The sequence below is a fragment of the Phyllostomus hastatus genome, unplaced genomic scaffold (assembly GCF_019186645.2).
Source record: "Phyllostomus hastatus isolate PE091 unplaced genomic scaffold, TTU_PhHast_1.1 phas_scaffold_182, whole genome shotgun sequence".
NCBI lineage: Eukaryota > Metazoa > Chordata > Mammalia > Chiroptera > Phyllostomidae > Phyllostomus > Phyllostomus hastatus.
The window spans coordinates 30,017,597-30,031,276 of NW_025334013.1; the positions used below are offsets into that span (position 1 = coordinate 30,017,597).

Sequence of the window (13,680 nt, forward strand, 5' to 3'; positions counted from 1 at the left end):
AATGGTCTGATGCTGCTGCCCACTCGCTCCTAAAGCCTGTGGCGTCTCTTGCCCGAGCCAGAAGCCAGAAGGATGGTGTTTCAGTCACTTGGGGTTTCCCATTTTTTCCTCCCCCTAACCTCCACCCCCCATTTTTTCTCTTTGCTGTTTCTTCAGGTCTTAGAAGGGGATGATGCCCCAGTAACATTCCCTGCCCTGATCCAAGGTGCCGCTCAGCCTCCCTCCCGGGGAAGACTACTTCTTGTGTGACACGGGCCATAGAAAGAAACTCCAATGGACTTACACCGGGCAGCCTTCAAGATGGAGAACTCGTCCTACCTCCCCAACCCGCTGGCATCCCCAGCACTGATGGTTCTGGCGTCCACGGCTGAGGCCAGCCGTGATGCTTCCATCCCTTGTCAGCAGCCACGACCCTTTGGTGTACCTGTCTCAGTAGACAAGGACGTGCATATTCCATTCACCAACGGTTCCTACACCTTTGCCTCTATGTACCATCGGCAGGGTGGGGTGCCGGGCACTTTTGCCAATCGTGATTTTCCCCCTTCTTTACTACATCTCCACCCCCAGTTTGCTCCCCCAAATCTAGATTGCACTCCAATCAGCATGCTGAATCACAGTGGTGTGGGAGCTTTCCGTCCCTTTGCTTCCACTGAGGACAGGGAGAGTTATCAGTCAGCCTTTACACCAGCCAAGAGACTGAAGAACTGCCATGACACAGAGTCTCCCCACTTGCGCTTCTCAGATGCAGATGGCAAGGAATATGACTTTGGGACACAACTGCCATCTAGCTCCCCCGGTTCACTTAAGGTTGATGACACTGGGAAGAAGATTTTTGCTGTCTCTGGCCTCATTTCGGATCGAGAAGCCTCATCTAGCCCAGAGGATCGGAATGACAGATGTAAGTACTTCGGTGTGAGCCCTCCCGACCCCTAGTAAGCTCTGCCTGACGGTGGTGTTCAACAGGTTGGTGGTCTTCCTCCTGCTCCTAGTCATGGGAAGGGCCAGTTCCTTCCCGTGCCATGGCTTGGGAAGGTTAACATTTACTTGTCCCTGTCAGTAAGCATTGAGTGTTCTGTAGGAAATGTTTTTCTGAAGGTAGCCAGAGGCAGGTTGACCTCCACAATGCCTTTCTCTCCAGGGTGTGATTGGCTTATTCCCTGGGGACTCTGGAGTGAAGACCGGTGCCATATAGGTACTGGAGTGAATGTCATGTCATTGGAAATGTAGGTTCCTAGGGAATTTGGGGGGCCTGAACAAACTCATCCACCCCTCTTCTCTTTGCTATCCTCATTATGTTTCTCTGATCTCAGTATTCTATTTTAGCTTTTCCATTGTATCACATCCAGTAGACTCCACGTGAATTTATTGTCACAACTCTCAGCCCTTGTCCACATCAGGCTATTTTTCAAAGCAGGACAAAGGTGTCGTCAATCACCATAAAGCATTTCAAACAGCTGTATTTTTCTTGCAATTGCAAAGCTAGAAAGCCGACTTCTCTTGGGATTTAACAGGTTTGCTGGATGCTTATCCTGGGGCTCACTTTTAGGACTAGACACGGTTGGCCTGTGTGACTGCTCCATATTTGATGTTCACAACTGTTATTAATTTCTGCTTATGGAACAGCTTTCTCGTGTTCTCCAAGTGCCTTGTTGGGCTCCTGCTACCCTCCCTAAACCTTGATTTGGAACTTGTAGACTAGGACTACTGAACCCTGCAATCTTCTCATCTAATGTAATGTAATCAGAAAATAATTGTGTTTTGAAGCTTTTGGGCTGTGGGTAGACAGAGCAGTTTTCTTCAAGCCTGGTGAAAATTTATGAACTCAGGGTGTTTTTCCACCCAACCCTTTGTTCTAAGATTTGCTTCATTTTGTTTTCTTAAGAAAACTACATCTGAGGTTTGCTTTCCCCCTTCTCTATTTTTCTGTGCTCCCATCCTCCCTATAACTACCAACATGAACAGCATTTTTTTCTCTTCCCTTTATGATGCCGAGGAGAGTAATAGAGACATTGCAGCCCTCTCCCCTGTCGGCACTGCTTCCTCAGGCTGTCTCCTTGAATTAGGCACTGTGTTAACTTTCCTGCGCTCAAAGGCATCTGCCTAAACCCAGCGTACCTTTTCAATAAAAGTCATCATAAAATCAACCTGCCTTGTAAATCCATCGCTCTTTGGTTTTGAAATATGTTGCAAGTGTGTCTTTTATGTCAGCGTCTGTAAGCCCGAGACCTCCCCACTTAAGGGAGAAGGCTTCTCTGTGACAGACAACTGCCCGAGTGCTCTCCCACTTTTGCTTCAGTTCCTCTTCCACCTTTTCCCTTCCTGTACGGCTGACGTGTGTGTTATGATCCCAGTGTTGGATGTGCCTGCTGAACAGGGACCGGCTTTGCCTTGGCCTGTGTTATTTCAGCTAATTTGGTTTTCATTTGTCAGTATGCAAGTGATCAAGGCTAGCTGTAATCTGTCCTCTGGCTAAAATTGCTCTGGATTAGGGTGTGACACATTCTGCCCTTATTTCCTCCAAGAACACAAGTTGAAAATGAAATCCTCTCGAAACTAATATGCCACAAAGTAACATCCGCAGATAAAGATTCCTTTCTTTTCTCCTAACAGATCCAGCTTGTCTCCATTTTTCTATCTTTTTAGCCCAAACCTGTATCATGCCCCCAGAGCAGGAGGAAGCTTGTTAGTCAAGTCAGAACTCATAGATGTGGATATCCATTCCCCTCCGAGTGTCAAAGCCATAACTCTTCTGTTTGCCTGGTTTGCATTGTGTGGTGGTGCCATCCCCCATGGAGATGGATCCCTCACACAGGAATACGCCTGGGTGGAGAAAAATTAAATGAGTCTGTCTCCCAAAGTGAAATGGGATTCTGACCTTGAAATTAATGAGATTCTGATCAGAAGGGTGGGGAAACTTCTTTATTTCAGATTGTACTGTTACATAAATTGCAGCCCATTCCCCCTCTGTTTAAAATATTCTTCCTTTACATAGTAGTTTATGTTCTCTTTTTTCTCTTACACAAATATTCAGCCTATAGATGTGTGAGTGCATGTGGGATGTTTGTACACCCACAGTATTATCTGGAATCCCATTTGGGACTAATCTTGAACAAAAAAAGGTACAAAGTGAAGAAGAGACTGTTGCCCGGTGATAACCCTGAAGCTGTGCTCTCTTCTCCTTTCTTTTTCTTGGGCAGTGTAGCAGCCACTACAGGGTAGTACCGCATAGCATCTGTGCTTTTGATTCTGAGTGTTTGGAAGGCTGGGGAAACATCCTTCTGTCCGGAAGGGTTGAAGAGGCACTGTGACAAAGTCTGCAGCAGCTTTCTGGGCTCCTGTCATATGCCGATGTGTGTCAGAATATTTATGGTCTGTTTTATGTAAATACATATTTAAGGGCCGTTAGAAGGCCTGATTATTCCCACTAGATGCCTTTCAGGTCCTCCCTACAGAACCGTTTTGAAATAAGTAATGTTTCTCAGATAATCGAGTGACAGTATGTAGACTGCTTCCAAAGGGAGAGCTTGAGGGGCAGATGGGGCAGGGAGGAGGATGGGAAGGCTAGAAGAGAGAGGATAGAAAGTGTTCAAAAGAGCAAAGGAACAGGTTAAGTGTCTTTCACCCAGACTGCCAATATAGTACAATATAAACCATATATATTATAGTTTTTATTCTTAAAATTCAGAGTTAATTTCTGATATGGTTGACTCATTTTTCAGTTCCCTTCATATAAATACAATTTTTTCATAAAATGTAAAAAAGTGTTTTAATTAAATGCAGCAGTAAAACTCCTAAAGAAGCATTTAGCTCTAGGGTATTGTTTTTTTTTTCAGGGGAGGGGGGAGAGAGAGAGGGTAATTGACATGTGTGTGTCCCTTAAATGGAGTAGAAGTTTTCTGAGTTTTAGGTCAATGAAAACTCAGTTTTACAATGGAAACACTGACAGTTTTTACTGTTGCAGCCACCCCCTGCTCACACACTACATCCCTATGCAGATATGTTCATATGTGAGAGCATCTGAAAGAGGGGCCTACAGACATGGTGTGACGCACATGTGTTCTTTCCTTCAATCTGGGTGTTGATAGGCAAGATGTCTTTTGTTATTAAATATACGTTTTTGTAGAAAGAAATGTAGCTATTTGGGTAAAGTATTGTCTCTCCTAGTAGATGATTCCTGTTTGCTTGCCTGTTCATCTACCTGGCATCCCAGGTGATTCCCGAGGTAGGTGTTGGGCTCTTTGCGAAAAAGACGCCTTTGCTCCCCAGGACTGACTTGTTCACCCTGGAAAAAGGGAGCAGTATTTTGTGAGAAGCCGCTCATGGAGGATGCGTGATTCCCCAGGAGGGGACTGAGGTAACTCCTGTTTATTGTCACTCCCTGAACCAGTCTCCCAGGGCTCCTTGTCCAGGGAAATGATGCGAAAATTTATAGGCCAATTACAAATAGTCCACGTGTGTCTTACATATGAAGTGTCTACAGCTATGTTTCCCAGGGCTTTTAAAATAAACATTTCCTCATTAAGGAAACTTTCCAACAAAGGGAAGATAAGTATTGTCTGCTGCCTTGTGATACAATCTATACATTTACTACCCCCGTGGCACTCTGGCTCTCATCATCTGCATTTCCTCATTATTTTCTTTGGGCCACCCGTGTGCCTAGATGTCTGCCTGGGTGACACGGTCTTTGGCTAGCCTGCCAGTCTATCCACTCAGCCCAGATTGGAGTTGGCCGGTATGCATGCTTACTCGAGGGTTGAGAGGGACCAGAAATGCTCATGTGGAGTGATGACTGGCCCTGCCTTCTGGCTTACCTCAGGAATGGGCCTGGGCACTGACCATAAGTGGCCCTCTCCTCGGCCCTTCCCTGTGCTTGGGCAGATTCACAGGTAGGCAGGAAACTGGTCATTCACAGCAGCTCCAGGATGTCCTACTTGCATTCTCAGGTCCCAAAATCCCTGAGTAGAAAATGGTATTTTCTCCTTTGAAATGTGTCATGTGTACCATTTAAGACCCTGTGTTCTAAGAATCAAAAACAGTGGGTACATAGGCCCAGGTCAGCCCAGAATGAGGAGGGTCAGCTACATCATGGTGCCGTGGTTAGTGGGGGTGCTTCCCAAGGGCTCTGGGACTGGGGTGGGCAGGGACCCTAATCTAGGCTTTTAAGAGAATTGCTGTTGCTGGAAAGAATGTTTGGAACATTTCTCAGGTCACCAGGCTGAACTGGACTGTAGCTAAAGCAGATGACCACTGTGAAAGGGTCAGCAGACTGAGGAGGGTCAGATGGTTTTCTCTGTGCTGCCTGCCCCAGAGTAGCCTGATTGCTGCTCAGCTGCACCCTGGGTTCTCCCCGAGTCCCTTTAAGAACTCCTGTGATGTGTTTGGTTGTTTCTGGTTGTTCACTCCCAACACAGTCATGGAGACTCCTTTTCATGCTGCTGGGTTTAATTGTCTTGTTGGGATAAAGAAATGTTTGCACAGCTAAAGTGGGGCCGGGCTGGACGGGAGCAGTCCCTGATGGCTGCAGAGCCAGCTGGCCTGGCTTGGCTCAGCGCGCTGCCCGCCCGCCCGGCGGCTGGGCTCGTTCCCGCTCCGGCTCTCGCTCTCTTCCCTGTCCTCTCTCCACGCCGCGCCGCTCCGGTCGGCGGCTGCCTCCTCGCACGGCCGGAATGCCTAATCACCATGGTGAGAAAACGGACACCGCAGCCGTCCTCCCTCCCCGCCTTGCGCCCTCCCTCCCATCAATTGTCATGCAGAAGTGATCCGGGCTGCTGTTTCCTCACGGCCGCCAGCCTGCCCCTGGCCGCTCCCGGCAGAAGGGTGGCTGGTAATTGATCGTTTGGGGGAGGGGGGCGCGGAGAGGCGCGAGGCCGGGCAAGGGGAGGACGGACCACAGAGTGGGCCCGGTTGGCTCGCTTGAAAAAGACTCCCCAGCCTCCGTCACCGAGTTGGCTTTCAAGTGGTTCCACAAATGTTGGTGACTTCGCCGTCGCACCGCCGGACTTGGAGGCTGCGGGACTACTCCCCGCGCTGCCCCAGGCGGGCCCAGCGCCGCCGCCTGCGGTCAGGACCCGAGGGCAGGCCTCGTCCCCAACCCGCGCCCCGCCCCGCCCTCCACGTTCCTCGCCTGAGTCGCACTCCTAACCGAGCCCTAGTTCGGTTTCCTGGACGTCGCCTGAGCCGCAGAGACAGTGTGGGGCCAGGATGAGGGCGATCCGGGAGGGGGCTCACCCCTGCGGACGTCGGGGTGACGCGGGACCCGGCGGGAGGTGCAGGTGGGCGGGTGGCGGAGTGGGGAGTCTAGGGGGACACGCGAGGGGTGGGGGCGAGGCTGCAGTGGGGAGGGCCCAGGGCGCGCAGCGGAGGGAGGATGGACGTGTCCTCGCGCATCTGGAGCAGGCTGTTCCCTCGGCACTCAAGGACTCGGAGGTTTCTCATGTAGATTCGAAATGCTCTCCCCATCCTGCAGTCCATGTCTGTAAAACGTTCCGGGGAAGGTTTCCCAAGTCCAGGGCTTCGGGAACCGGGAGGATGGCTGGCATTCGGGCGAGGCGAGTCGCGGTAGCCTCTGACCGGCTGAGGCTCGCTGCCAGCACAGCGGGGCTGGTTCAAGTCTGGGCAATTTCTGGAACTCTTCCCACGGGAAGTTTTCCGGGGCTGTCTTCCGGTCAGTGGCCCCAGGTTGATTATTTGGTGGCCCTTTTTTGTTTGAAAACAAAAAACACACACATTGTATCCCAATAACAAATGTTGCTCACCCTCCCCACCCCTTTTCCTCATTAGGCAAAGGAAACTGAAAAATAGAATTATGTTTTTATATTGCTTTTTCTTATTTTTAACCCTTATTAATTATACCCATCTGGTTAATGAACATTAGCACTGGTTAATGAGTATTAGCATTGAAATGTATTCTTTGTAAATACTCAGGATCTGGAGTGACAGTACATTTAATAGTTATATTTTTATACTGTTTTTTCATATTTTTATATTTTAGCTGTTATTAGCCACATCTGTCTGGTGGGTAAATACCAGAGCACAGGTTGCAATGTACTCTTTATAAATATGTGGGATTTAGAGTGATGATGCTTTTTTTTGTAAAATCCACATGATTTTAACACCAAAATGACATTTTTGGATTTGAATATACTCTTCCAACGGTTTAATAGCATTTTCAGTGCCGTTTTACCCTCTTAAAAAGAGATGAACTATAGACTTAAGGATAACTTATTGCTATATATTAGCTAAAATGCGCTAAAATTTTTAAAAAATACCATTTAAGTTGTGACATTTGTGGTTAAGCAGTGTGTTTTTATCCTTTGTAACCTCAAAGGGTGGGAATTTGTAAATGTCTCTATTTTTGGAGCAAGGAGGAGAATTTTTCTGCAAAAGAACTTTCACCTACTTTCTCTCTTAGGCCTTTTCCAGGAAGAGATCCTGAATTGTAACCCATGGGGTTAGGCCTGGCAAAGTGATAGGCTGTGGTATGAATCAGTAAACCTGGTAGATGCTAAGTAAACAGGAATAATTTGTTCCCTTCCAGCCTTATTCAACAGATCAGACTTTTCTATCACATTTTAGTTTTAGTGTTAAAATTTTTTTTTTGCATTTGTGACAGTCCCATCAAAGTAAGTGTTAGCTGAGTATTGAATAAATTGATGGTGATGATTATAATCTATTTTTTACTTTAAGTTTTTATCAATTTGCCACTCTTCAGCATTGCACTGGATAATATCTCTGAGACTGCTATCCCGAAGGCATAGATGTTCATGGAAAGGAAGAATTTATTTATGCCTTGAGGTTTGATAATGACGAAAGGAGGTGGGGAGTGTTTCAACACTTAAGTGAAATTACTTTTCTCAAATATAGACTTACTTTGTTGCTTATTTTGGGTACTGAAAAATCATAACTTAAAAAATAATCTAAAACTTGCTCCCCCCCCAACTCTCTAGAAACCTAAGAATGGAGTCTGTTCCCCTCCCCAACGTTTCCCATAGCATTATATCCCCTATCCTGGAGTCCACAAATGCAGATCTGCTTCTGGTGTGTATTTTAGGGAAAAAAGCTCCTGCCTACATCCTGGCTGAAGCTGAAACAGACAAGTGATGTGGGGGCTTTGTAGACACACATAACCATCTGGCAATTCAGACATTTGACCGTCCATTTTCTCTGTAGAATGTTTTCTGATCGAAGATGACCTAGAGGAAATGAAAGTTATGTTTTTGGGGGAAGACATGGTGCTCATCCAGCACATTCTGTTTAGCAGACACAAGCTTTAGGAAAGTCTAGAGCTGTGTGTGTGAAGAAGGCACCTTTTGGTACAGTCTCATGAGAAATCAAGCTCAGTAAGCCTGAGTGTGACTCACCAGACAAGGGTTGTCTTTTTCCACTGAAATTCATTTGCAGGCTGAGACTTATGGCTTTGTATCCATCTTAGAGCAGCAGACAGTCAGAAAGATGTAGGGAGGGGGAAAGGGCCAGCCCTAGAGAGACCTTTGCTTGATCTTCAGGTATATGATTCTCATTTAGGTGCCAGCTAATCCTATATTGCTCTCATTTGTCCTTGCTTTTTGGGGGTTTGATTCAAACCAAGTAAGAGTGGTCTAGCATAATAAATACAGACTAAATGCTGTATTTATCCCTTGGAGCTACAACTTGAATATGTTTCAGATCAAAGGCAGGGAGGCAATATAACGTAGTAGTTATGAGCTCCACCTCTGGATTAAAAATCTGACCCTTTAGCTTACTTGCTCTGTGACCCTGGGTAAATTACTTAACCTTTCTGGGCCTCAGTATTCTCACCTGTAAAGTGGGAATTATATGACCTTAAAGGATTGTTGTGAAGGACTGAATGAGATTAAATACACAGATAATGGTTAGAACAGTTCCTCACACATGCAAATACATAATGACTATTATTATTTCGTGGACAATCTGGTGGTATAATCTTCATTGTTAGAAGCACTGATATAGCCCCCGAGACAGGGTCATTAACAACTAGCATGTACATAGGATCCTTTCACACACTCATGCCTTATGGTAAAGAGGGAGGGAGAAAAGCTCCGAGCCTTTCTCTGTGATAACCAGCTGCTTTACCTCCCTTCATTATAATCCATCCGCCAGGGTTAGCCCTGGTGTCCCTCTGACCTATTTTCTTCATTTTATTTAGAAGCAAGGTAGTATTAGAGTTAAAGAAACCGAATCTCTGAGTCAGAAAGGGGCTTGACTAAGGTTAGATATCTAGGCAATGGATCAGGTTAGAAAATCTGAATCTTACTGTATTTTTTTATTCTGGAATTTTGTATTACAGATACCGTTGGAGTAAATGGGCCATTAGAATTTGTGTGTAATAGAGATTTGGGCTATACATAATCAGATTTGCTATAATGGTATTTGAGTACTATTAGAATTCAAAGTCCCAGAGTTTCAAGTATGTCCTTAGATTTTAAGTTATACAGGCACTCTTACCCTCTTGCCTATGTGAGAAAAATCTGTGAACCTTCCCCCATCTGTGCGTGTCACAGTCCCACAGCATGATGGATTGTCTCTGCTTGGGGGAGGCTTAGAACCGGGCTTGAAGGGGCCTTGTAGGTCAGGAGAGAAATACGGCAGCAGGACTGAGCTGGGGGGTGCTGCTGAGGAGGGATTAGCAGGGGAAGGGGAGGGTTGGGCGGGGATGGGCCTCTTCCATAGTGTCTGTGTGCATTCTCTTAGGAGTAAAAGAGGGCTGTCCATTACCCTGAGTGCACAAATAAACTCAGTGTTTTTCTCTTTGTAGAAAGAAAACCTCATGGGGTTTGGGAATACTAGAGAATGACTCTGCATGTCAGTGGAAGAAGTGGGAAGTAGAATGGGAGTGGGAAAGACTGACCCTCTGCTTGAGGACCTTGGATTTGCGCCTGTTATTTAAATATAGTAGTTCACATTTGAAAAGTCTTCTGTTCACATATGCGTGTAGCAGAAATAGCCATTGGAGGCAAGTTGCCCAATACCTCAATCCGTATCAGTCCTTTCATGACTTCATTTAAGAGAAGGGCTTCCGTTCACTGTTGGGGACAAGGTGTCTCTAGGTTGTAGAGCACCCACTTTTCCTTTCTCCCTACCCCCTATCTTTGCCACCTACAGACACAAAGGTGTATGGGAGGCAGGAAGGGAAATGCTGTGTTAATTTTTAGTTTTTAAAGAAGAGGGGAAAGTCTGGGATTTAGGCCCAAATGCGTAAGTTACAGTTATGAAGGGATTCTAGGAAAAGAAAACGTTGGGTCTGAGACAGAGATAGGTAAGGGGCAGCACATGCTAGGGTAAGTAATCAGCAGGACTGCAGTTAGGGCCTAGGCTTCAGCTTCCTTCCTGAGCAGTAAAATAAAAAAAAAATCCTTAGAACAACAAAAGTCTGGACGCATGGGCTTCCTTCCTGACAGGCCAACCTGGTGGGGCTTCATTCAGACTGAGCAGCAGTCAAGGCTGATTTACGGGTAAGAGATCCCAGACAGACGGGTGGGCTTAACCCTTTCCTAACCACAGAGATGTCTCATCGCAAACGCTGCCCTCTTCTTCCAACCTCCCGTCATGGTACGGGTAGCTCTTTATTGTCCTTGTTCTTTATTGAGAGAGAGTACCTGCTGCTGAAAGACCTAACATCCTCTTCATGAAAAAGCTTGGCCTGTGAGAAGTTGAGTGACTTGGAGGAGATCTTAGCATCAAGTCTGTGACAGAGCTGGCATTGTGGCTTATGGCTGGTATAACTCTCAGGCTCTTGGTGACTTTATATTGACTTCGGAGTGTTGTGTCCATCTTTGCTCACAGGAAGTGCTTCCTGGAGTCCACATTGGGGTGATCCTGTGAGCCTCAGTTCTGCCTCCATACAGTAGTGGTACTGCAGAAGGAATAGTGCTGCTTCATCTTAGGTGTTTATTGGTGGCAATGTGGATAAAACTGTGGCAGAGTATGTGAGGCATGAATAAGTTTCCAAACTGGTAGACAGTATGATGCACTCACTAATACATTTGACCATTTATCCAGTTTTACTGAATACCTGTATCTTTCTAGGTATCATGCTATGTTCTGGGGATATGATGATAGGCAAGACAGATTATAGTCCCCTGCCTTATTGTAGTTTCATATTTAGTAAGCAACTGCAGGGTATTATGAAAAGTACTATCATAGGGGAAGAATAATAATGCCATGGGATTAGAAGTAGGAGCGCCTAATCGTGGCTAAAAGTCAGGGATAGCTTTCTGGTTCCTTGAAGCAAGCGACTTTTAAGCTGATATCTGAAATAAGAAGGAGTTCCTTATTCATAGGGGCTAGATGTGGCCGTTTGATTTTCTGGACAAAGTATGGCACCCGAGAGTGGAAGAAAGAGCTACAGAGCTTCCAAGGATTTCTCACAATAAAGTAAGAATAGAATTTCTCTCTTCCAGGACCTGAGGCCTGACCTCAGATCTCTGTAGTACTGCATCCCATAGCCAGGCATTCTTGAGAATGCCCATTTGATACTTATATGTTTATGAGACTCAACATCATCTAGGGCCTTGCTTTCAAAGTAACTTTCTAAAGATCAGTCACCATGAAATATCTTCTGGCAACATAGGACATCTTATGCGCATCCAGAACCATGCTTGATATGAAGTGGACAACAGGAAATGTTTGCTGAAGTGAAAGGAGGCCATTACCCTGTGGCTGTCTAGTGAGATAGATCAAGAGCCCTGGTCTCTTCACTGAAGTTCTTGCTCAGCTCTATACTTTGCCCTGCACAGAGACCTGATAGCTTTCAGGACCTAGAGTCCTCCCTGAGCCATTAAACTAAGCCACATAGCACCCGGTATTCTTGGCAGGATTTCTTGGCAGAGTTTCCAATGGGAGGTGCATTGCTCAGGCTTGACTTTCATGAGGGAGGGTAGGTGTGTGGTGCCAAGACTATTGAAGAAGGGAAAAAAGAGAAGGAAACTGTTGCTCCAGCCTGGCACATGGAGGCATACTAAAAACAGTTCCTTCCAGCCAGTGCCTCTGTGCTCTGCCATTCCTCTTGTGGTTTTCCTTCCCCTGGCCTCTTTATCGTCATCATCTCTCTGCATCCACAGCATTTCCTGAGCTCCTGTGTGTGGAGCACTGTGCTCAGTGCTGTTGCAGGGGCATCAAAGAAGTGGGAGACGAAACTTCCTCTTCTTGAGGGCCTTGTGGTTAAGGTGAGTAGTTGGCATATATATGAGAAAAAGAAACAATAATACAAAAACAAACAAAAAAAACAACAGAAAATAAGGACTCTGGGGTTTCAGGAGAAGGAGTAATCCCCCAAGGCTGGAGTTCTTAAAATGTAATCTAAGGACCAGCTGCTTCTGGGTCATTTGTAGTACTGGTGGAGGAGGGTCGGGTGGAGAATGCTCTTAATGTTGCAGATTCCCAGGGCCCGCCTCAGACCTCCTAATCAGAATCACAGGGACTATGGCCTGGAAATTTGTAGGGATAGGAAGCAGGTGATTCTTACGCTCCTTACAGTTTAGGAATCACTCATCTTGGGTGAGAGTCTCGGAAGCAATCTTTCTCAGAGGAGTATGACCTTGGAGGAAGGGGAGTTAGGACTAGGTGAGTAGAGAGGAAAGTCTGGGATTGCACCAAGGAGCCCAGGAATGGTCCAAATAAAAACGCTGGGTCTGCTCATGGCCATGCCTTTCTTCTCCAGTCTCCTTTCTTCTCCATTCTCCTGTCCAGCTGCCTCTAGTTCTTCCCTTTGCCTTTGCTCCTCCTCGGGTTCTTTCAGTTTTCCTCCCTGATTGCTGATCAGCTGATTGTATATGCTCGTACAGCCCCATTCTTGGTGCAATATTGTAATTATGAGGCAGCCCAGCGGAGGGGTTCACGGTGCTTAGCCAGATGTGAGGGCGGCCAGTCGCGCTTTGGAGCTCCTTGGGGCTCCAGCCAGCTTGTCTTCTCACTGCTGTTATACTGCCCAAAAGGGCTGCAGAGGGTTTTTTTGCCAGCCTCCTCTCTCCTCTTCCCCAAGCCTTAAGCTTCCTTATGCCAAAATGCTCATTTGTAAACAAATAAGGACTGGACCTTAGAGGAATCTCTCAGTGACAGAATTACTCACCAACACCCACAGATTGTCAATCTGATTTAAGCTTTAACCCTTCTGGTGGCAGCTGCCAGAGGGCAGAAATGAACCTGGTCCTAGATTCAGGTGGCTTCAGACACCTGCACATTAGTGGATGCTCTCATCCATCTTGGTAGTGGCTTTGGGGATAGTGTCCTTTCCCCGACATTCTCCCCTCCTTGTAAACACTTACCCATTGTATTGCATTATTTACTGAATTGTCCCTCCTACACGGGCCCATGTCTATCTCCTCGTGCAATTATCTAGTGTTTCTCCTCATGTAGCAACCTAGCTCAAAAATACTTATGAGCATAAGTGAACCCAGGACCACTGTTCTCTCGGCCAAGCTATGCTGGCTGTACCCAGGTTGACACAGTCTTAAGGACCACCCATGGGTGGGCACCTCCTGGCTCATTTACAAGTGGGAAGTGATGACTAGAAATAGAGGCACTGAGAACAGCTCAGTGATAGGACAAGAGCCCAGGGCCAGAAGATCTGGCTTGTCACTTACTGCTGTGTAACTTTGGGTAAGCTGTTTTGTTTCTCTGAGTTCCAGCAACTCATAGCTGAAACAGGAGCTGGCAAATAAGCCT

The 13,680-nt window shown here is 46.4% G+C and overlaps 1 protein-coding gene across 2 annotated transcripts in view; it reads left to right on the forward strand.

Annotated features, from left to right (window-relative positions):
* Positions 1 to 258: 258 nt before the first annotated feature.
* Positions 259 to 13,680, forward strand: part of RNF220 (ring finger protein 220) — a 223,252-nt gene continuing 209,830 nt past the window's right edge. For both annotated transcript variants that reach the window (XM_045859228.1, XM_045859229.1), the window contains exon 1: positions 259 to 898. In XM_045859228.1, coding sequence (XP_045715184.1) covers positions 274 to 898 — 625 coding nt within the window. In that variant the 5' untranslated portion in view covers positions 259 to 273. The remainder of the gene's footprint in view (positions 899 to 13,680) is intronic.